This window comes from Mus caroli, unplaced genomic scaffold (assembly GCF_978045245.1).
Source record: "Mus caroli unplaced genomic scaffold, Mus_caroli_1 scaffold_19, whole genome shotgun sequence".
NCBI lineage: Eukaryota > Metazoa > Chordata > Mammalia > Rodentia > Muridae > Mus > Mus caroli.
Window position 1 is genome coordinate 76,103,269 of NW_028227274.1, and position 23,758 is coordinate 76,127,026.

A 23,758-nucleotide genomic window follows, 5' to 3' on the forward strand; every position below is an offset into this window, starting at 1 on the left:
CTATGGCCAGAGACGGAGGTTCACCCTGCGGCTCACAGGGCGTGGCCAGAGGCGGGGAGAGGGCTGGGGCGGGCCCTGAACCAGAATGGGCTGTCTTTCGCGTACAAGTAGTCCTTTACTAGTTTGACCCAAGTTGCAGCCCGTCCGGCCTCCAGTTGCCGCCTCCCATGCCCAAGTGGTGGAGGGTTTGTCACGTGACACCCAGGAGGCCGGAACTGGGCGGCTTGCGTGAATTGCAGGAGTTTGACAGAAACAGACCGCGACGTCGCGGAGGCAGGGTGTATGGCCGAGGCTGTGAAGCCCCGCCGGGCCAAGGCCAAGGTCAGCCGCACCAAAGGCAAGGTGAGGATGCTGTCACTGCCATGCGAGCCCTCTGCTCGCCGCGCGCCCCGTGGGGTCCCGTGGGGTCCCATGGGGTCGCGCTGTCAGGGCCGCTTGGCCGGCTCCCTGACCTGACTTCACTGGGCTTTTGCTCATTTTCTTTACTTCCCACACCATCGCCTGGCTGCGTGCGCTGAGGCAGCTTTTTCCTCCATCTCTCACTTCCTAGCCTCTCCTCTGTAACATGGGAGCCCTCCCAGGTTCTAGAAATGCACGGAGACCTGACGTCCTTCGCCTGGGAAGTATAGATTGTAGATAGCAGCGATATGTCAAACCTCTTCGTTTTCAAAATTCAGAGCGACAGTGTTATTTCCTGTGTCTCTGATTGTTTACAGTGTGGCGTGAATAATCAGAAATCATCCCAGGGCAGAATCCAGGCAGTAGGGATGGGTTTGAATTTTTTTTTTTCTGGATTGTTGTATGTCAGTGTGGTTTTAGGTTGACTTGTTTTTAGGTGCATTTTGGGTTTTTCACTTTGCTCCTGTATACTTGCTGAGATGAACAAGTTAAATTCTACCCTAAGGTGTTGGTTAGACCCATCTGTAGCTATAACTATGTATATTTAAATAGGGTTTTAATTATGTCGCCCTGCCTGGCCTGGAACTCACCATATATCTCAAACTCCCAGAGGTTCGGTGTGCCACCACACCTGACTAGACAACTTTGCCTTATCCAAAACAGAATTTACACGAATTGAAATCAACAATGAAGGGGATATTACTGGCATACATAGGGGATTTCCTTCTTCAGAATTGGTGATGTTACTGAGCCTAAAGTATAACTTTTTGTGTGTTTGGGAATGAGTTTTAACGGTGATTTATAGAAACTTAATAGAGTGCAAACGAAGTGTGTGGATTTCGTTGGTAATGTGGTATGGATTCCAAGGCTTTAGTTCAGGAAGTGGGGTGTCATGTGCTGTTGTGCCGAGGTTGCTGTGGCTTCTGGATTTGTCCCAGTACCTGGCCTACATTCCTCAGTGCTAACTACCTGGTAGGTGACTCCAGGATGACAAGTTGTGGTTATGTGTCTGGTATTTACTACTGGATACTCTAGACAGAGCCCTAATAATGGTTTTATTCTTTTAGTTTGATCTTCTGTTAAAGAAAAAATTCCCCCCATTCTGAGGATCTGGACTTCATATATCTTAGTAAACGTAGGTTTACTAGGACAGAATCTTGGATTTGGATTTGCTCTGCAGACTTAATCGGTTTTGTAGTTAAGGCGGAGTGATGGTGACACCCGAGGAAATGAGACTCAGCTGACTCAAGGATGAGGCTCGAGTTCAAGGCCAGCTGGGGTTGATAATGAATTCTAGGTTAGCAAGTTGTTATATGAGCGGACCCTGTCTCAGAAACATTGTATCAAATTGGAACTTCTAACAACCAACAGGTGTGTCTGGTAATTGGTGGGGTGGGTTAGGATGCCTCCTGGTTAACCCTTCCCACAGTGCTGGTGGGCCTCCTTCCCCCGCCCGCAGGGGAAGTTGTTGTCCTCCTTTGTTTCTAATAGGCATGGGTTGTTGTTGGAAGAAAGTTGGGCGGTGCAATGTATTATTATTATTTAAGCCTCCTTTGTGCCTGTGAGAGCCACGTATTGTTTCCCACAAAAGGACTCTATCCGTTTGGGATATAGGAGAAAACCCTTAGGCCTCAGTGGTGCTTACAGTCAGGAGAAGCCAAACCAAACCCAACTGAACAGCACTCATGGACATTAAGACACATGCTAGTAGGTGAGAGCAGTGCCGAGGCTAAAGAACAGCGGTGGTAGAGTTTTGCAGTACTTGTGAGAGGCTTGGACCGGTTGCAGTTTCAAATAGTTGGGCAGTGCAGTCCTTATTCAGGGGGACTTTTTTGTTTTTGTTTGGTTTTGTTTATTTTGAGACAAACTCTCAGTTTGAGACAAACTGTCAACTCTGGCTGTCCTGGAACTCACTATGTAGATCAGGCTGGCCTTGAACTCTGCATGCCTCTGCCTCCCAAGTGCTGCAATTAAAGGCATTTGTCCTCTCCCACCCCTGTTAAGGAGACTGATAAGTGAAGGTGCTGTAGACTGGAGGGGTTAACAGACTGAAAGCCAGTGTGTTCCGTCCTTGAAATTGCAAAGGGGCAGTGAGGCTAGGGTGGGGCGAGTGGGCAGAAGCGGAGTGGTCAGAAAGGCAGGCCCGGTAAGGAGGTTAGCCTTTCCTCCCTGTGACTTTAGAGTTTGTGTGGGCTTGAGCAGAGGAGGGTAGGATCTGACTTAGGCTTCTCGGGAAACTCTGCGCTTGCGTGGTTGAAAAGAAAGTACCAGGTATTAATGTGAAAACAGCTCAGATTTCAGAGGGAGTAGGAGATTCATTCCGGAGCCAAATGTTAGTGACTGTGGCCTCGGAACACAGATTTATGTGAGCCAGAATACCACATTCTAGTGTGGCAACAGTTTCATTAAGGTTTTGTAGTTAATCCAAGAAAGTCATAAATAATTAAAAAAAAAAAAAGTACCCGTGGGACATTAGTTGGTTGGGTTATAGTGAAGAGGGAAATCTGCTGTAGGCCTCAGGGTTGGTGGAAGCTAGGGCTGTGTAAGTTTTGAAATAAAAGTTTGTTAGTAGCATAGAGATATTGTGTAGGGTTGGGTATGTGAATCTAGTTTTCTGGACTTAGCCTGAGGCTGAGATGACAATTTGCCAGTAATTAACACATAGCTTCAGATGGCAGAGAACTGGAGGATGCAGAGATAGAGGGCAGACATAGCCCCTCATGGAGGGTACAGGGTGGAGGGCATTTGTATAGCATGTGAAACACCCTGGGTTCTGTCCCCGACACTGAAACAGTAGCCCTACTGAGGGCGTTGAAGCCAGAAGCTAAATCGTCTCATTCTTGGATTAATGCCTTAGTAAGAAGGGTGGTAGGATGGCTCAGTAGGTAAGGGGATATATGTGCCAGCCTGGTGACCTGAGATCAAATCCCGGAGCACAAAGAAAGGGGCAAGGAAAGAACCAGATCCAGGAAGTTGTCCTCTGACCTCCACCCATATGTTCCATCTCCCCTGCCCCACCCTGTCTCTCTCTCTCTCACAGACACACAGAATGCACATGCATGTGTGCACACACATATATTAATAATAGATCAGTAAGTTAAAGAAGTGGTCAGAACCAACTGCCCTTCATTACTAAGTGGTTGGGAGGAGGAGGAGCCGGAGCTGGCCAGAGCCGCCAAGAAATGAGCAGTCCGTGAGGTGGGCTGTACTCCCACGGCCTTCACGGAGACTGTGGGTCCTGGAAGCTGAGGAAAGAGTGGAAGAGGGAGGGAGAGGTCAAGTCAGCCACGTGTCTCGGATGAGGGAAGCAGGGTTGGCAGGTGATCAGAGCAACACTAAAAAGACTCGCAGCCCCAGGGACAGCGCTCACAGAAAGAGCACCCTCCGAAGCACAATGCCTTCTACCTGTGTGGCAGTCTGTACCCAAAGAGAGCTGGTAAAGCTGCCTCCAGCACTTGGATCTGGCACTTGTACTGGTATGCCTACCTCTCCCTCCTTTTAATTGGTCCCAGGCTAGGCTTCATGCCACATGTGTAGCGTGGGGCACACACTTGGTTGATAAACCACACTGGTTCTAAAACAGTCTGATAACAGGCATTGCATAAAATATAAAAACTGAGCCATAGTGATTCATGAAGGAGTCCCTTGTCTTTTAAGGAAAGAAAGGAGTTGTAGGTTTACTTAATGGAGTATGCAGAGAGAGGTGGAAGGCATAGTAGACGCTCCCACCTGTGTTTCAGAAGAAACACACTGCATGACTGTTTTCACACTGCTTAAAGAAGCACACACACGGTCGTGTGCACATGCACATGCAGAAATGGACAGCCCACCTCTGTCTCCAGGAGATGCTGTTGGTCACAGCCCATGCCCTTTAGTTTAGCTTTGCCCTCTTCTGCCTTACCACAGCACTCCAGGGCATTTGACTGTGACAAGCCCAAGGTTCAGGAGTAGAAACATTTCCAAGACCAGAAATTACGTACAAGTTTTAAGAAAGAATGATGTAAATTGTGAACACAAACACAGGCAAATTCCCCAAAAGAGACAATTGTTCTCCTTGCAGGGAAGAGGGTACATGAGCGGCAGTTAAGAGGAGTTATGTGAGGCCGGAGAGATGACTCAGCGGTTAAAACACTGGCTGCACTTTCAGAGGACCTGACTTAGGTTCCCAGCGTCCACATGGCAGCTCACAACAGTCTGTAACAACAGTCCCAGGTACCTAGACACCCTCTGCAGCACCAGGCACAAGACCCATACACAAACAAATAAACTTTATTAAAATTAAAATAATAAATATAAATAAATAATAGCATAATAAAAAACTTACCTTGTCTCGACGGTGTTTGTGCAGCTCCTGAATGTCGGCCGCTGTAATAGTTTCATGGTCTGCTTCAGAACCGCTTAGCTGTTCTTCCACACATATTGAAATAGCTTATTGTTTTGGCCATTAATCTGTAGAATTTTTTGGCTGAGCATTCAGAGAAGAATAATACGCAAGCACAGGTGATTTGTTTGACTCTCTTGCTTAAAATTTCACAGCCAAAAATGAACTTTCATTCCCGTGTGTAGTTTGTTTGAATGTAACAACATTTTTTTTTTCTTTTTCAATTTTTTTGAGACACATTTCTCCGTATGTCCCTGGCTGTATAGACCAGCCTGGCCTGGAACTCACATAGAGCAGTCTGCCTTACCTCCTGAGTGTTGAGAGCATCCCCATGCCCAGCCTTTAACGTAATAGCACTTTTACAATGCCATTTAAATAAGATTTCCATATTTAAAAAATTCAGCCTGGCCTATTGTCTCTTACCTAGTTACTTTTCATGTGTAGTGTGCATTTTGCCTTTCCACCTTTGTGAGTTGAACTCAGGCCATTAGGCTTTTGCAACAAGCCCCTTTACCTGCCAAGCCGTCTCGACAGCTCAGACATGTTCTTTTAAGACCATAAATATAATTGTTTGTGCGGTCGCTTGCTTTCATTGTGGTGCTGAGATAGGGCCTCATGTAGCCGGGTGACTTGGAATCTCTGTACCTGAAGATGGGTTTGGGCTCCTCATCCTGCTGTTTCGTTTCCAAGTACTGGGTGTGCACGGTGCCACGCCATCATATACAGTAAGGGTTAATTTTTTAAAAGATGACTCACCGATCACATTAGTATTATTATTATTTATTATTATTTTTTTTTTTGTTTTTTTTTCGAGACAGGGTTTCTCTGTATAGCTGGCTGTCCTGGAACTCACTTTGTAGACCAGGTTGGCCTCGAACTCAGAAATCCGCCTGCCTCTGCCTCCCAAGTGCTGGGATTAAAGGCGTGCGCCACCACCGCCCGGCCACATTAGTATTATTGATTGTACAAAATAATGTGATGTTTTCAAACATGCATGTAACATGCTTTGATCATATTTACCCTTCACCCATCCAATAGTTATTTTTTTAAAATTATTTATTTTATGTATGTGAGTGCACTGTTGCTATCTTCAGACACACCAGAAGAGGACATCAGATCCCATTGCAGATGGTTGTGAGCCACCATGTGGTTTCTGGGAATTGAACTCAGGTCCTCTGGAAGAGCAGTCAGTGCTCTTACCACTGAGCCATCTCTCCAGTCTCATCTTTTTTAATTTTTTATTTAAGACAGGGTCTCACTCTGTAGCACTAGCCTGGAACTCACAGAAAGCCACTGCTTTCTGACTGCTGGGTTAAGGGTGTACTCCACCAGGCCTGGCTCCCAGTCACCTTTCTTTCGAGACAGGGTCTGACTGGCCTTGAGTTTGTGGTCCTTCACCTGCCTCTGCCTCTCAGTGCTAGGATATCTATCTATCTATCTATGCCCTTAATTATCCATTTATCTATGCTCATTAATTATCCAATTACATAACTATGTCTTCTGTGCCACAGAAGGGCTTATCAAAACCAGTAAATTAACTTGGGTATAATAATGTTAACTAAAAAATAGAATATATTTGCATTTCAAGTTTTCTCCCTAAAATAATTTTTACTTTTTTTGTTCCAGGATCCATTATGGAATCCCAAGTTAGTGCAGTTAACACATCTGTAGTTTCCTTCTTCCTCTGTCGGCAGCTCACTGTCCCCTTTTCTTCCGGCTCTATGACAGAGTTACTTTGTAGGTTGTTTGAGTTTCAGCTGGCAGTTTCACGTAGTAAATTGAGGTTATGTATTGCTAGAAGGCCACCACTGAAACGCTGCCTCTCTTGGAACATTGTATCAGGGGATGTTTGCTGAAACTGGCCTCTCTTGGAACATTGTATCAGGGGATGTTTGCTGAGACTGGCCTCTCTTGGAACATTGTATCAGGAGATGTTTGCTGAGGAATGCTTTCCTGACAATGCTGGCTTGGTTATTTGGTTATGGTGTGTTTGCCAGGATTCTCCATTGAAACTCACTATTTTTTCTTTTGTAATTATGAAATACTTGAGACTGTTTGTTTTGCTTTTGCTCAGGTTCTGGCTTAGTCACTGTAACATTTGTCATGCCCGTGGCATCACTGTCACTGTGGTTTAAATATATCCCCCAAGGAGGAAGTCATATGTTCAAAAGTTGCTTCCCAGTACAGCGATACAGGAGGAGCTGTGGGCCCAGCAGGGCATTAGGGGATGGATGCCTGCTGAAGGGATTAACGTGGTTCACATAGGACCCCGGTAGTTCTCAGAGTTGTTCTAACAAGAGTGAGCTCGGCACCTCCTCGCTCCAGCTTCCTGTCTCACACAATCTTTCCCGGTTTCTGTAGTGTTTGCTGCTGTGATGTCATGGGGCAAGAAGTCCTTACAGATGAAGCACCATGCTTTTGAACTGTGGTGTTAATAAATATAAGTATCCAGCTTTAAGCATTTTATTGCCACAATGGAAAATGGGCTAGCACTGGGGGTGATGGTGACTTTCCGGTTTTCCTGTTCCTTGTATGTTTATTGCAGTTCTGCATAGAAGGATGGTCACTTCCTGCTCACTGGGTTTATTTTTTGTTTGTTCAGTAAGTATTTATTTTAGACTCACAGGTACTTCTTTTGCATGTTATAATCTAATGCTATGGGTTTGCTGGTTTGGTTGCTTGAGTTATTACAGCCTTCTCTTGAGTTTAGAGGGAACATGGTGGTCAAAATGAAGACATGTGTGGGTCTGTGGCAGTGAGAAACACTTTCATTTTACTTAGCCTGTGGTAGATGATCCATTTAAACATTCCATCTTCATTTTTGTTTCATAATTTGTCACTTATAGTGATATCTTTTTCTTTTCAGATTACAGTAGTGAATGTCCAAATTGAATGCGCTCAAAATGGGCAATACAAAATATAGAGTATTTCATGAGGTGGATTTATATGCCATCTGTTAAATGTGAAAATTTAGATTTTTTTTTTTTCTTGAACGAGAGAGTATTTTGTTTTGGGTCTCAGTTCGAGGGAGTTGTATGTCATACAAGTAAGGCTGGCGGCTCTCCTTGTGGCAGGAGGTGGCGGCAGCGGCAGCAGCGGCTGGTTGCTTCTGAGACAGGAGACTGCTGATGTGCAGTTTGTTCTGTGCTTTATTGCACACACAGGCACTGCCCCCATTCACAGCACTCAGTTAATCCTCCCGGCTGTGCTGTGTCTGCTGCAGTGATTTCCTATCCTATCTCAAGCCCACTTCTTCCCAACTTGACAACAAAACGTCATTTTAAAACGACAACATTTCATCTTTGGCTTCCTATCAGCTCACGTCATCTAATAAGTAAAATTGTATTAATTCAATTAAAAGTCCCCATAGTCTTGATCACTTTGAACAATATTCAGAAATCCAAAGTCTAGACTATCCCCTGAGAATTCAGATAGTCCATTAACTGTGAGCTTGTATAAAACAAAAACATGTTATAATATATGTATATATATATATATATATATATATATGTATGTGTGTATGTATGTGTGTGTATGTATGTAATGGTAAACATTCCCATTCCAATACAGAGGAAAGAGGGCATAGGTCCAAGGAAAGATTGGTTGGTCCAAAGTTAGATATGTGCCATCAGATCAAACCCCAGAGTCTACAGGAACATACGCAGCATCTGGGCTTGTGATGACTCATCGGAGTCCATCTGAGTGAGCTCCGAGGACCCACCAGCTCATCATTTATAGTGCATGCGACCTTATTCTTTGGCCAGCTCCAGTCTGTAGGCTTGCTTGATGGATGTCCCAAACCCCTGGCATGTCTAACATGCTGGAGTAACCAGTGTACCCGAGGCTTTACCTACACAGCTTCATGCAATGTCATTTTCATTTCTCCTTCAGGGGTTTTGTCCCTGTTATATGTTGGCACCATGATACAACTCTCCATGACCTCAAAATTCTTGCATCTTTCATACCTGAAAAAACGTTACCACATGGATAACATTGCTGAGTTTTGTGGCCAGCTCAGGATGTCATCTTGTCACCTTCAGGCTCAGTAGCAGCAGCCTCTGTGTGCTGTTGAGGATGCCCAGCACATTGTTTTGAAGCTGGGATTCCTGTGTTCCATTTCTACGTCAGGATTTCTCTTTTCAGATCCATTTACATATTTATAGTTGGGGATTTCCCTTGGTTGGATTAGTGTCCTCAAGGAAACTTTTGCCCCAGTGAGTGAGGGATGCTTCTTCTTAATGGCAGAAATTCCCTCGACTGTTACTGGTGTTTGCAAATCCAGTGTGTGCATGGTTTTGAATTTGCTGTCACTCAGATCCTCACTGTCATGCGTAGTTACTTATTAGGAAACTTTCACAGACTCATAGGGAAGAGGAGGAGGCACCGTTGGGAGGATGCCTTACGTCCCGTAAATGCATTCCATTTTAAAGTACAATTTCTGAGTATGTTCAGTTATGGTCATAGTCCAAGCATGGCTCCTTTATAGGGTAATACAGTAAAGGCAGTGGGAGGTTGATTCGCTGGGTGCAGCCCACATCATAGGTGGTCAACAGGCCTGGGAGCTTGCGGGTTGGCTGCTGACAACATGGTGGCTGAGCTTAGCACTTTAGTCTTCAGAGGTGGTGCTTTGGAGTCTGTTCATGGTTGCCACGTGTTACTGAGGAAATCGAGGTTCTCTTATGAATACATTTAGAACTGGACTCAAAAACTCAAGGGCAGTTTTATTAGAGTTTAAGAGTTTAAATGGCAGATTAGGTGACAATCCTGGCAACTGCCAGGAGCGAGAGAGAAAATGCACTGTCGTTTACGTGAGGCCTGAAATGGAAAGAGATAGCTTATTAAGGAAGGAAGGAAGGAAGGAAGGAAGGAAGGAAGGAAGGAAGGAAGGAAGGAAGGAAGGGAGTCTGTGAGCTAGGGAAAGAGCCCTCATTGTAAAAGTTTAGATATTTATGTATAGCTTAAAAACTCTTCATGCTGAAACCACTAGCTCTTGTTATATTTTCTACCTTGCTTGTAGGAAAAGAAGAAGCATGAAGCCCTTCAGACTTGTGATGCAGTTCCCCTGCCAGAGACCTGTAGAGAGCAGGAAAGCCTGTTTCCAGCTTCTGAACTCAAAGGCGATGACCTGAAGGCGTCTGCTGACCCTCAGCTCCACAGTGATGTGTGCGGATGGAATGAAAGTGAGATGTTTGATATACCGCTCACCTCCTTGACTATAGGGGATGAAGGTCCCCCGATACAGGACACAGAGGACCTAAAAGAAAGGGGAGAGGTCACAGCCGGTGATGGAGATGATGAAATGGAGTTGAAGGTGGACCCTGGAGACAACGTTACAGCTAAAGGTGAACCTTGCAAGAACTTCACAGAAGTAGAGGACCACACACCCATCCAGTGTGGGCCTCCAGAGAGCACTCAGCAGGCAGTGGAGGGCTCACATGCCAGAGAACATCCGACTAGGAAGCAAGATGAAGCCGCGCTTGGCTGTTCAGAGGTCTTTCAGAATGTTAGCTTGCACAGTTCTTATGAAGCCAAAGAAGTTCCTCAGCCACCAAGAGTGAAGAAACTATATCCTGAGTTGCCAGCTGAAATTGCTGAAGTACCAGCTCTGGTGGCAGTGAAGCCATTGCTCCGTAGTGAGCGACTCTACCCAGAACTCCCGTCTCAACCAGAAGTGGCACCCTTCACTAAAGAGCAGCTCAAACTCTTGGAGCCTGGCTCATGGCTGGAAAATGTCGCGTCATATGTAGAAGAATTCGATAGCGTTGCTCATCAGGACAGACACGAGTTTTATGAGCTGCTTTTGAATTACTCACGGTGCAGGAAGCAGTTGCTGTTGGCTGAAGCTGAGCTGCTCACTCTGATGTCTGACTGCCACAGTGCCAAAAGTCGACTGTGGCACTTTAAGGATGAGCAGATGGCCGTACAGGTATCTCCACTGTGTGCGTCAAGCTTCTGAGCTGCCTTTCCCATGGCGCTGTCTAGGCATTGGTCTGTGTGTTAAACTTACACTGGCCCTGGCTTCATCTGTCCAGGGATCACATGGTCAAATGGCCACAGGAGCAGGCACATAACATGGAGGTGAGGGGCAGAGTAGGGCGTGGCTCAGTGGAGAAGCACGTGCCTAGTCTGGAGGGACGGCAGCCCTCGACATCTAGTTGACACTTTTATGATTGTGAGGAGTAGGGGATTGCTACATCTCAGCTTTTCTCAGAGAAGCAGGAATCTGGATTTTTGTATGAAGGATGCTAACTGGCAGTGTGGGCAACTAACTAAACACAAATACATGCAGATACATATATTACAGAGTTCAAGCCAGCAAACCATATCTCAAGGTAAAATTCAGCCCTTAGACTATTAGGTTTAGATTTTGGCATAATGCCACGAGTGTGCAGTCAGTCGAGAGTGTACTGGTTGGGGAGTGATAAAGAGAGTCCATTAGCTGTAACCCCGCTCCCAGGAGGCCAGAGCCACCATTTCCAAAGGACCTAGGAGGAATGGCGAGGAAGAGAAGGCCACTTTTGATAAGTCTGCCATTGAGGGGAAGCTGGAGGAGCTACTGCTGACACATGTGATCTGCTGGCCCCACCTCTCATTTGTACAGTGCCTTGTGTATCTTCTTGTAGATTCTGTGGTAAGAGGCACATTGGAAATATTGAAAAAGAAGGGGAGGTGGAGAAAAAGCTCAATGGAGAAATAAATAGGAGCTCAGGTTGCTCTTGCAGAAGACCCTGGTTCCATCCCAGCATGTGTGTGGCAGCTTGTAACTAATAACTATAGTTCCAGGGGGTCCCCTGCCCTCTGCTGACCTCCATGGGCAACCAGGCACGCAAGGGGGTGCACACACATACTACGCAGAGGGAGCAGTCATACACATAAAATCTAAAAAGGAAGGAAGGATAGAGTATGGTGGGAGGAATTAATATCGAGGAGAAGGATTCCTTTTGAACAGAGAATGAGATAGATCTAGAGATACTTTGGGCTACTGTGGAGTTGAGGGAATGGCACATTGGCCTTGGTGTTCTTAGCATAGAAAGTAAAATACCAGTTGTGAGAGTTTTAGGGATACATGTTACTGTTCTACACTGACGTCGTAGAGTCATTTTTTTTTAAAGATTTATTTATTATTATATCTAAGCACACTGTAGCTGTCCTCAGACACCCAGAAGAGGACATCAGATCTCATTACAGATGGTTGTGAGCCACCATGTGGTTGCTGAGATTTGAACTCAGGCCCTTCAAAAGAGCAGTCAGTGTTCTTTACCGCTGAGCCATCTCTCTAGCCGAGTCATTTTTTTTTTTAATGATTTGTTTATTTTATGTACATTGGTGTTTTGCCTGCCTTTCTGTGTGAAAGTGTTGGATCATCTGGAACTAGAGTACAGACTTGCCATGTGGGTGCTGGGAATTGAACCAGGATCCTTTGGAAGAGTAGCCAGTGCTCTTTACCACTGAGCCACATCTCCAGCTCTGTAGGGTCACTCTTTTCAGAACCCACCATCTATTCACAACTGGCAGTGTTCTCTGACACTGGCCATTATTTGCTAGTAGTGTTTTATATGTACAGTGTTGGCCCCCGCTCTGGTCTAGGCTCTTTGAAATAGTGCCAGAGCCTGCAAGTCTCCCACCTGCTGCCCGACTGCATCAGATGCAGATGGTCTCTCATTTCATCTCATTTCCTCTAGGGCATCTGTGCAGATCAAGTGAAAGTTTATGGTCATCACCACTACCAGAGGGTAGAGATGAATGAAAATGTCCTGGGTGAACTGAAGAAGCTGTTTGATGCCAAATGTGAGCACCTCCACCAGACCCTGACCCTCCATTCGTACACTTCTGTGCTCTCGAGGTTGCAAGTGGAGTCCTACATCTTCACACTGCTCAATAGCTCAGCTGCTCTGAGATCTTTAGCAGTTTATCAGGCAGACCAAGGTACGTAAGCAGTGACAGCTTCCCTCTTACACTTGAATGTGGGAAACAGTTGAGGGCACTGGCCTGACTGAGTTGGCCAGGTCCTGACAGGTCTCACTGTGTCACTGTATTTCTCCTTGCCCCCTCAGTAGCAGTGTAGGGTCAGGTCTGTTTACTGACCATCCTTGAGGAGCGCGAGGCCTCCTTCCCCATGGCTGGCAGTTTCCTTCCTTCAGGAGGCCAGAAACCCGCCTCTCTTTGCCTTTGCTAAGTTGTGGCCCAAGGGGTTTGATCCCCAAACTAACCATTAGGAGACCCTATCTTTTTCTTTTTAAAAAGTTTATCATTTTTACTATTGTTACTATTAGATTAACTTATTTTATTTTATGTGTTTGAATGTTCTACCTCCATGTCTATCAGTGTACCACGTGCCTGGTTCCTTGCGGAGTTCAGAAGATGGAGTTGGGTCCCTTGGCTTGAGTTATGGATGGTTGTAAGCTGCCATGTGGGTGCTGGGAATCAAACCCTGGTGGGTTCTCTGCAAGATCAAGTGCTCTAACCACTGAGCAAGCTCTCCAGGCCCCAGAATACCTTTTCATTTCCCTGTTTCTTGTACTTTTTTTTTTTTTTTTTTTGGTTTGCTCAATTTCTTGTTTTCTTGAAATTTTTAACTGAAGTAGAAATTGTAACTTTTTTCATTGTAGTTGCTTGCTCTCTCCCGGAGCCACATTCTCAGTTTCTCTTATGCATGTTAAGCTAAGCAGTCAGCCAACAGAGTTCTTCTTTAGACCAACTGTCTGACATACTGCTAGGACTTTGTGGGAATCATTGTGGGAGAGGGGAGGAATTTATTTTCATCATGGCAGGGCAGGATGGCAGGATATAAGCACCTGTCACCAGGCATGCGGTGCACATACAGACCTTGTTCAGGATGTAAAACCTTAAAACCAACCCCCAGAGGCCCACTGTAATGAGGCTCCGCTCCCTGCAGGTCTACGACCTTCCACAAATCACCATCAGCTGGGCACTGAGTCTTGAGTAGATTAGGGAACATCTCACATGCAAACCACCCATTTTGCTCTTGGCCTTGGGCATCTCACTATGCACTCCGTTCAACTTCAGAAGTCCCCACAGTCTTTAACAGCATTGCTCTCAGCTCACCTAATGCAGTTTCAAGAGCATGCTGTCTTGATTTTGCTCTCAGAAAAAAAAAAAAAAAAAAGGAAAAAAGAGAATAAAGGCAGACATAGTGGTGCACGTCTTTAGTCCCAGCACTCATACTTAAGAGGCAGAGGCAGGCGGTTTTAGTCCAGCCTGGTCTACAAAGTGAGTTCTAGGATAGTTCTAGGTCTAGACAGAGTGAGACAACAAAAAATCAAGCCAAACAACAAAAGAGAATAAGAGAGAGACGGGGAGATGAGTGTGTGTATGTGTGTGTGTGTGTGTATGTGGAGAGAGAGAGAGAGAGAATGAGAATGAATGAGATGGGGAGATGAGTGTGTGTGTGAGTGTGTGTGTGTGTGTGTAGAGAGAGAGAATGAGAATGAATGAGAATGACAGGGATGGCTAGAGGAGACTCTTCAGACTTTTCTGAGCAAAATCCCCTTGTGAAGTCTTTATAACAGTCCTGAGAGCAAAAGAAAAATTGTAACATTTTAGAGTCGTGGGGAATCAGTCTGGTATAGTGTGTGTGACCAAGAGCAGCGAGGAGCCAGGGATCGTAAACTGAAATGTGGACCAGGCAGAGCTGCAGGGAGCTACGGCCTGATTGAGGCTGTAGGCTCTAGCTGCAAGGTTCAGGGCCTCGTCCTAACAAAACCAGCAGGGTAAGCATCAACTCTCCTTGCTCTATGCCTAGGCATCTGGGGGCTTGAGGAAGAATCATCCGGGCTCCGAGACCTGTGGGCTGCCCTGTTTGTCTAGCTGGACTGCCTACAGCCCTCGGTTTCTGTATTGGGCTGGCTCCGCCTGCTCTGTGCCTGCAGCTCTCCTTGGTGGAGGCCCCGTGGTCCTGGCTTCTTCAGGGTCCTGAGGTCTTCACTGAAACTTAGGCTCTATGTCCCTCCCCAGCGCTGCTTGCTGGCCTTGCAGCTCCTTCTGGCTGCCTTACTCAGTGGCTCTCAGGACCCTGAGGGGGACCCCACGCTCCCCTCCTCACCGCTGCCTCACGTGGCATTCCTACAAAACCAGGACTGTGTGGACAGTGGCACTGATTCTGTTAGCCTGAAATTTAGCTTGGCACAGTTGCCCACAGCACACTGACCACACCTCAGTGCACAGAGCATGCCGGGGTTGAGAGTCTCTCCACCAAACAAACTATCATTTTTGAATCCAGTCTCATTCAGGTCTTCAGAACATGGACAGAATGGGCCAGAATATCACAGGAATGACCTCTGTCCCCAGTTCCCAGGAGAGTCGTTGTTCAGCTCTTAAACACTTACTGAGCCAGGCCTTCACTGTCTCTCTTCACTCTCTTAACACCCTGGTCTTCCAAACGCCCAGCAGAATGGCCCATTAGGCTCTGCTTGTGTCAGTTAGAGACTTGTTTATCCTGTAGCTCCAAACCCTTCTGTGTTTCTCCAGCAATCGTCCCAAAGGCCTAAGGACTGCATGCCGTGCTTGTTAGAGCCACAACCCTGCCTACCCCTTGTCACCATCACTTTGTATTGGTTGCTTCTCTGACAAGGGACAACTTAAGTCTGAAGAGTCGTCCCTCACAGAGTGGAAGACACGGCGACAGAAGCACCGTCAGGAAGTGGACAGCCCCCTTGGGTGTTTATCTGAACTAAATGTTTTTCACACATTTTGGTTTCTCTTCTGTAAGTGGAGAAACTAAGAGTCTCCCTCCCCAGCACCATTACAAGGCCTCATTGAATCTTCTCTTCCCTACAGTCCCTACACTGACAGAAAGCATCCCCTCTGATGTGTGCCAGCTGAAGGAGTGCATTAGTGTCTTGTTCATGTTCACCAGGAGAGTGAGTGAGGATGCCCAGTTCCATGAGGACATCCTGCTCTGGCTGCAGAAGCTGGTAAGTGAACAGATACAAGAATAGATGTTGTTTATTGCTTGGGTAATTTAAGAATCATTTCTTATTTCATATTTTTTCTTCTATAGCTTTTCTAGCCAATTCAGCTAATGAGTTAATGACTTTTCTTTGATGACACATGGTTACAAGTTATTTGTCTTGTTACTCTGTCTCTTTAATGAACTCTGCCTTTGAGGTCAGAGTTGGACTCGGGAGGAAATGGCAGAGAGAAGTCTGCCACATTTGAAGACCGGCTGTTGACTCACCAAGTGTCTAATTATGTTTGATGATGGACTTAATCACATTTAACATGAGAAGAAAAGTGTCAGAATTTGGAAAATTTAGGCATATTACAGACAGGGTTATGTCTGGATACTCTAGGAGTATTGTGTGGACTTGACTGTGACACACCGTGTCCACGAGTCTCTCAAGTCTGAACCCATGAGTTCTTTGTCGTTCAGGTGTCTGTGTTACAAAGAGTCGGCTGTCCTGGGGATCACTTCTTTCTCCTGAACCACATTCTCCGCTGCCCAGCTGGCATTCGGAAGTGGGCTGTTCCTTTTATACAGGTATGATGGGGACTTTCTGGTGCTGGGGGTGGGATAAGGCTTTTATTACGTAGTTTTCCTTAGGAAATGTCTAATATAACCCCCAAGCTAATGAGTGCTATTTAAATAAAAGTTTAAGGATTGACTTACTTGTATTACATGTATGCTATATGTGTCTGCATGAGTTTATGTACACCGTGTATATAGTGTGTGCAGAGGCTAGCAGGCATTGATTCCCTGGAACTGGGGTTCCAAGTGGTTGTGAGCTTCCTGATCTGGATGTGGGGAACCAAAGCTCTCTCTGGAAGAGCAGCCACCTCTCCAGCTCCCTAAGTAAAACCCTTCAACCAGGAGGACGTGGAGGAGTCACTGTCAGAACTTTCAGGGCCATCACGGTTGAAGAAATTAGGACAGAACTGGAAAACTTGAGAAGTAACCCAGCTTGCTAGGCTCACAAGGGTTTAATTTGTTAAGATATCGGGGCAGGACATCTTACCAGGGCAATTTTCCTTTTCTATCCTACAGTACAACGGGTACAGATGAAATATAATCTGTTAACATGGCAGAGCGTCCTAGGCTTGTTAGTAACTCTCGTTTGACCATGTGATTTATAGGTTCTCTTTTGCTGAGCACCTTTTGGCCATTTTTATTATTCATAGCAACTTCTCAGATAGCAGGAACCAAAATGTATTGCAAGCTCAACTCAATTCCTTCATAGTTTCTTAACTTTAGTATCTCTGGTGGCATGGAGCCTAAATCATTTTGAAGAGAAGGGGGATGTTTTGTTTTTGTTTTGTTTTTTACTGGTTTACAGTAGCAGTGTTGCCCTCCATTCCCAGCTGTGTAGGTGTCTGCTGTCAGCTGCTCGTCCTCGGCACTTAGTCTGAGGCTCACGGGCTGAGTTGGTATGCATCGCACATAACTGCTCCAGCTTTGCCTAGTGCTTTGGCGTAGGTGTGAGGGTGAGCATTGTTCTCTGACTAGCATCTTGGTTGTTAGATGCGTATAAACCAGCTTGAGCTGGTTTTCTACAGCATACTTTTTTTATTTTCTGATTTCAGATCAAAGTGTTGAATAACCCTTCAGGGGTCTTTCATTTTATGCAGTCCCTTGCCCTGCTGATGTCTCCTGTCAAGTAAGTGTGGGAGAGCTTTGTGAAATAGGAAACTGAAATACTTCTATCCAAGGGTTAGTTTTCATAGCTGCACCTATCCAGAGGGAACTGCTAAGGGAAGTGTTATCATTCTAGAATGTAACATTGCAGATTTTCTTTAGGTGTGATGGCTCTGCCCCAAAGTGATGAACCTAGCTGCTTATTAACCATTTTCTCAGCCCTCCTTTTAGTGTGTTTGTCTCTCGTCGTGCATGTGATTGTGAAAGATGCCATAGACGAAGAGAAGGTGTGTTCTTAGAGGAGACTTAGTGTCAGGGGGGAGCTGTGGAGCTGTAGTACTGCAGAAGGAGTGGAGCAGAGAGAGTGAGTAGTCAGACACAGTTCCACAGTGGAGGAGTTGGCTCTGAGAGTGGGTTGGATTCACTGGGTGAGTGGGCTGAGGCAGAGGACTTGGGTGGAGGTAACTGCAAGTGATGATAACAGAGGTGAGGAACTGGGGTGGGAGCTGGGGGAGAAGGCCTTGAAGTTAAAGACGAACTGTCTACACTTGGTAAGGCTTGGCCTGTGAGCCAGTGGAGGGTTCTTGAACAAGGAGCAGAAATTTTGTTTAGGGAAGATTAGACGAGGCATCGTGAGGCTCCGGGATTGTAAGACTGTGTTTGGAGGATCATCAGTCCAAGGTCAGCCTGGGTTACACCAAGACAAAACGGGGGTGGGGGTGGGGGTGGGGGGTGTTTAGGAGAGGTTGGACTGGAGGAGGGGAATGTACTTCTTCATTGCTTCACTGATGGGTGCAGACATTTCCATCTCCTGCAGGGCTCAGGGTCCTAGTCTTTTTTAGTTTTGATAAGATACATTTTTTTAAAAAAAGATTTAAAAAAAAATTTTTTTTTTATTACGTATATTCCTCAATTACATTTCCAGTGCTATCCCAAAAGTCCCCCATACCCTCCCCCGCACTTCCCTACCCACCCATTCCCATTTTTTGGCCCTGGCATTCCCCTATATTGGGGCATATAAAGTTTGCAAGTCCAATGGGCCTCTCTTCCCAGCGATAGGCTATCTTTTGATACATACACAGCTAGAGTCAAGAGCTCCGGGGTACTGGTTAGTTCATAATGTTGTTCCACCTATAGGGTTGCAGATCCCTTTAGCTCCTTGGATACTTTCTCTAGCTCCTCCATTGGGAGCCCTGTGATCCATCCAATAGCTGACTGTGGGCATCCACTTATGTGTTTGCTAGACCCCGGCATAGTCTCACAAGAGACAGCTATATCAGGGTCCTTTCACCAAACACTTGCTAGTGTATGCAATCTTATTTTTGTTTTTAATCATGGGTGCTTGTATATGTCTGTGTTGGGGGTGTATGTGAGAGTTTGGGTTCCTGTGGGGGCCAAAAGAGGGCACTGGATCCCATGGAGCTGGGGTTACAGGTCCCTGTGAGCTGCCTGACATAAGTGGTGGGAGCTGACCTTGGGCCATCAATAAGAGCAGCAAGTGCTCTTAACCACCTGACCATTTATTTTAATCCTTCTCTTCTCTTCTCTTCTCTTCTCTTCTCTTCTCTTCTCTTCTCTTCTCTTCTCTTCTTTCTTTTTTCTTTCTTTCTTTCTTTCTTTCTTTCTTTCTTTCTTTCTTTCTTTCTTTCTTTCTTTCTTTCTTTCTTTCTTTCTTTCTTTTTGAAATAGGGTCTCACTATGTCGAGCAGGCTGGTCTGGAACTTGTTACATACCCCAGGCTGGCCTGCAACTAGTTACTTTAGCCTAGGCTGACCTTGAATTCAGAAATCTGCCCTTTTTTTTTTTTTTTTAACCTGCTTCTGCCTTCTGTAGTAGGGTTTAAAGCTAAGTATATCATTCTTGGCCTAGTTTTTACATTTTTGCTAATTTAAGCTACTGGGCAGCTGGGCTGATTCCTGACTTCTCTTTAGAATAGATGATCCAAACAAGTGCTTGTGTCGGGCTTCCTGTGCTCATATGGTCAGAGTCATGTCTGTTGTCTTTAGAAACCGAGCGGAGTTTATGTGCCACATGAAGCCCAGTGAGTGGAAGCCATCATCTTCAGGACCAGCATCTGGGAACTGGACACTTGTAGATGAAGCCGGAGAAGAGGTAACTTGTGTTGGTTTCCTTCAGTCTGTCCTGAGCTCTTCTTTCTTGCCAGGAATCGTTCTAAGCACTTTGTGGCTAACCTCAGAGATAGATTCTGCATTTGTGCTTGGCTCTCGGTTGACAGTAAGAAACTGAACAAAACTAGCAACAAGCAAGGGAAACAAAAACAAAAGCAATGCAGAGAGACCGAGTACTTGAGACAGTTAAGAGGTCAGCTGGATTGGAAGAGTCTGTGAGGGAAGACACCATGGTTCATTCATGTCATTTGCTTCTCAACATGAGTTCCACAGAAGGCTCACTTGAGCATGTTATAAAGCTTGCCAGGCCCATACTTAGATCTAACTGTTCTGGGACCTACTGGGAGACCTAATTTTCAGCCAGAGTAAAAAACTATTGCTCCTGTCATTTCTGAGGCTCTTGTTTAGCATATATATATATGATATTATTCTATTTTGCATTACTAAGTTAGCTTTATAAAAAGGTTTTAATGAGATGATAATTTTGGACGCTGAATCCTCCCCTACCCCTCCCGGCCAAGTAGCATAGCATGGGTGCTGGTGGGGCTTCATAATAGATGGCAAAACGCAGAGAATCTCATCTCAAGACAAATCTGGGTAGGGCTAGCTTTTCATAGCGCCCTTTTATGAGAACTTGCCTTTGTTTATTTTAGAGGAAGCACCATCAATAATTAAGAGCCCTAACTAGGGCTCATGTCTTAAAGGTCTCACACTAACTCCCAGTACTACTAAGCTTGGGACTAAGCTCCAGACTCACGAATCATGGGGCAAAACCATATCTAAGCTGTAGTGGAAACAGTACATAGGGCAGTGCATATGGGGACACAAGTTAGCTTGGTTTCTAAGGTGACTTTCAGACTCTGTTTCAAAAAGAAACCAGTGGTGTTCCCTGAATGACTTTGTTCACAGTTTTTTCTTGCCCACAGCAGAACCTGAGGCATCTGCAGCAAATGCTAGCTGCTTCCTCAAGTATAATAAGATCGTTTCCTTACTTGTTGCTTTGTCTGAGCAGTGAATCTCACAGTAAGGTTGTCAGGTTTTTTGTTTGTTTGTTTGTTTGTTTGTTTTGTGTTGAGACAGAGTCTCTTTGTGTAGTCCTGGCTGGCCTAGAACTTGCTCTGTAGACCAGGCTGGTCTTGAACTCAAAGATCTGCCTCCTTCTGCCTCCTGAATGGTGGAATTAAAGGCCTGTTCTGCCACCTCCTGCCTCTAGAAGAGCTTTTAGTCTTTCTGATAGAAATTTAATGAGTGTTGTTTCAGGCTCTGAACTATGGATATGAACCAGGTACATATGAATTGCATTTCAGAAGACTTCCAACTTGGCTGTGCATCTAAGGCTACTAGGTCACTGGCCTTGAGGAGGAGTCTGTAGGGACCGCGCTGGGATTTGTGAGATGGTTTAGTTTCTATAACCACAGACTACAGTGTGATCTCTTCTGGTTGGCTGATATGACTTGGCATCTTCCCTTTAGGATGAAGACCCTGAGACCAGTTGGATTCTCCTTAATGAAGACGACCTGGTCACCCTTTTGTCCCAGTTTCCCTTTCAGGAGCTCTTTCAGCATCTTCTTGGGTTTAAAGCAAAAGGTAAGTCAATCTCTCTTGTCATAACTGAAAGATGGTAGAGGCGCAGGCTCCACACGGGAAGCACCATGTCCTGCTTCTTTGGTGGGTTGTCTTTTGTCCACCTGTGCAACACCTCCTCTCTCTGTGTCTATAATTGTTTTACTCATGCTTAAATGAAGGCTCAGTAGTGCATGGGTTACCTATCTTAAATACACGAATGCACCTTCTTCCAAGCTCCCCACGTGACTTTGGTATTGGAGCAAGAGTCGTGGGGCTAACTCCTCCTCTCCTGGCGTTCTCACTGAATCGTGCGTCTGTGTTCTTCAGTGTTTTCGTCTACTAACTACATTTTTTTCCTTTTTATCTGTTTCACTTCTAGGTGATTATTTACCTGAAACAACAAGGCCCCAAGAGATGATGAAAATTTTTGCTTTTGCAAACTCATTAGTGGAGCTTCTGGCTGTGGGACTAGACACCTTTAACAGAGCCCGCTACAGGCAGTTTGTGAAGCGCATTGGATACTTGATCAGGTAGTGCTGCTGTTGGCACTCCTGTGCTGGCGTCGCCTTGCTTAGACACAACACTGAGGATCCTAGATGTACACTTCTGTCTTCTCATAGAAGGAGGTAGTTCTCCCGTCACCTAGGAGGGATTTGATAAGTGTTTCCAGTGAAAGTATGTGGATAAGTATCCCAGATTCAGCTGCCTTGTTAAATTAAATTACTATTCTTAGAGTTCTGACTCTCAAAGCTGCTGCGGAGAGAAGGGTCAAGGAAGATGCAGGCCTTCACTCTTTGTTCCCTTTTTGTCTACAGCCTGTGTTTCTTTGGAATTGTCACTGACTGAACTGTGACAAACGGGCAGTGATTCCTTACTGCCTTTGCCCCTCTACCATCCTCTGTCCATATCGTCCTGTAGCTTAAGATATTTGGAAACACTTCAAAGTCTTAAATAAGTCACTATTTGAGTTGGGAGAACTTCCTGTATTGAGTGAAAGATGGGTTTGTGATTTTATTAGCAAGTGCTTGAAACAGTTCTGAGCTTACGGACTGCTTTACTTTAAGTCACCTCATATCCTTTTATACATCTTCAGGGTTTTTTTCTCAATTATTTCCTATAGCACATACATAGGCTATATATTTTTTTTTTAAATCCAACCTCTTCTCTAAAAAGAAAGTTCATGAAACTGTAAAAAATCTCTCACTTGCCCAGTTTTGTTCTCCAAAGTGAACTGATTTCTATTCATTTATTTTAGTCAGCTTTATGAAGACGTATAGGATGCCCTCAAAGCCTGGGGTCCCTTAGAAAGCTGAGATCCTCTTACGTGTATCTGTACTGTGTCCTCACGTAGCTGAGGGGAGCCATGAATGTAACCCGACACATGAAATTGTGGGCATTCATTTTCCTTATTTACCTGTCCTTCTGCCTTCCGCTAAGGCCATTACCGTGAGGATTGGTTTCTCAGTGTCTCTGCTAGCAGATGGTAGGAGCACAGTTAGTACGTACTGAGCGTGTTACTCCTCCTTGTGTGATGTAAAGGTGATGCTGAGTGAGTGACTGAAGAGCACCATGTTGTTTTCCTCTTACGCAGGATGACCCTTGGCTACGTCAGTGACCACTGGGCTCAGTATGTGAGCCACAGCACAGGCGCAGGGCTAACACCGCAGCCCTACTCCATGGAGAAACTGCAGGTGGAGTTTGATGAGCTGTTTCTCAGGGCTGTCCTCCATGTCCTGAAAGCCAAAAGGTGAGGGGTCGGGAAGCGCTGGTGCAAGCTTCCTGCCTGGGAAGCCAGGCTGGCGTGAAGGTCATTGACGTAAGTAGGCCTGGAGTGACGACTTGGTGCAGTTCATCAGCTTTTTATCTTGGGTAAAACCTTGGCCTTAGTTTCCATATCTGTGTTGTACTTAAACTAGTTGTGACCCAGCACACATCAGTATCTTGGAAACAGCCTCTGTGATGGATCGTTTTATGTTAACTTGATGCAAACTACAGTCATCAGAGAGGAAGGAGCCTCAGTTGAGAAAACGCCTCTGAAAAAATTGGACTATAGTCAAGCCTTCAGGGTTGATGGGGAGGGCCCAGTGCATTGTGGGTGGTTCCATCCCTGGGCTGCTGGTCCTGGGTTCTATAAAAAAGCAGGCTGAGTAAGCCATGGGAAGCAAGCCAGTAAGCAGCACCCTTCCATGACCTCTGCATCAGCTCCTGCCTTCAGGTTCCTGCCTTGCTTGAGTTCCTGTACTGACTTCCTTTGATGATGAACAGTGATGTGGATGTATAAACTAAATAAACCCTTTCCTCCCCAAGTTACGTTGGTTCATGGTGTTTCATCACAGCAATAGTAACCCTGACTGAGATAGCTTCTCTCTCATTCTGGTCCTAAAAAGGATCTTTGGTTCAAGACCCAGCAGTTGTTCTTAATATTCTCCATATGCCTGAGAGGTCTCATGGGTAAATTTATGATGATAATGTTGCGTTTGTTTTTGTAAGAATGGAATAAATTGATGGGATGTGCAGATTAAACCCTGTAGCACAGCAGGCTCAGGAGTTAGAAGCTTCTCTCTTGTTTGTGTTTTTCAAGATAGGGTGCCTCTGTGTAACAGCCTTGGCTGTCCTGGAGCTCGCTTGGTAGACCAGGCTGGCCTTGAACTCGCAGATGCACCCCTACCTCTTCCTCTGGAGTGCTGGGAT

General features: G+C 45.5%; 1 protein-coding gene across 3 annotated transcripts in view; it reads left to right on the forward strand.

The window, feature by feature from the left end:
- Positions 1-225: 225 nt before the first annotated feature.
- Epg5 (ectopic P-granules 5 autophagy tethering factor) overlaps positions 226-23,758 on the forward strand; it is a 95,339-nt gene continuing 71,806 nt past the window's right edge. For all 3 annotated transcript variants that reach the window (XR_015046075.1, XM_085833601.1, XM_085833602.1), the window contains exons 1-10: positions 226-342; positions 9,798-10,706; positions 12,463-12,706; positions 15,578-15,714; positions 16,173-16,280; positions 17,321-17,394; positions 19,379-19,484; positions 20,974-21,088; positions 21,447-21,597; positions 22,659-22,814. Coding sequence is in view for 2 of the 3 variants with exons in the window: in XM_085833601.1 (XP_085689727.1) it covers positions 283-342; positions 9,798-10,706; positions 12,463-12,706; positions 15,578-15,714; positions 16,173-16,280; positions 17,321-17,394; positions 19,379-19,484; positions 20,974-21,088; positions 21,447-21,597; positions 22,659-22,814 (2,060 nt within the window). In the remaining variant the exon portion in view is untranslated. The remainder of the gene's footprint in view (positions 343-9,797; positions 10,707-12,462; positions 12,707-15,577; positions 15,715-16,172; positions 16,281-17,320; positions 17,395-19,378; positions 19,485-20,973; positions 21,089-21,446; positions 21,598-22,658; positions 22,815-23,758) is intronic.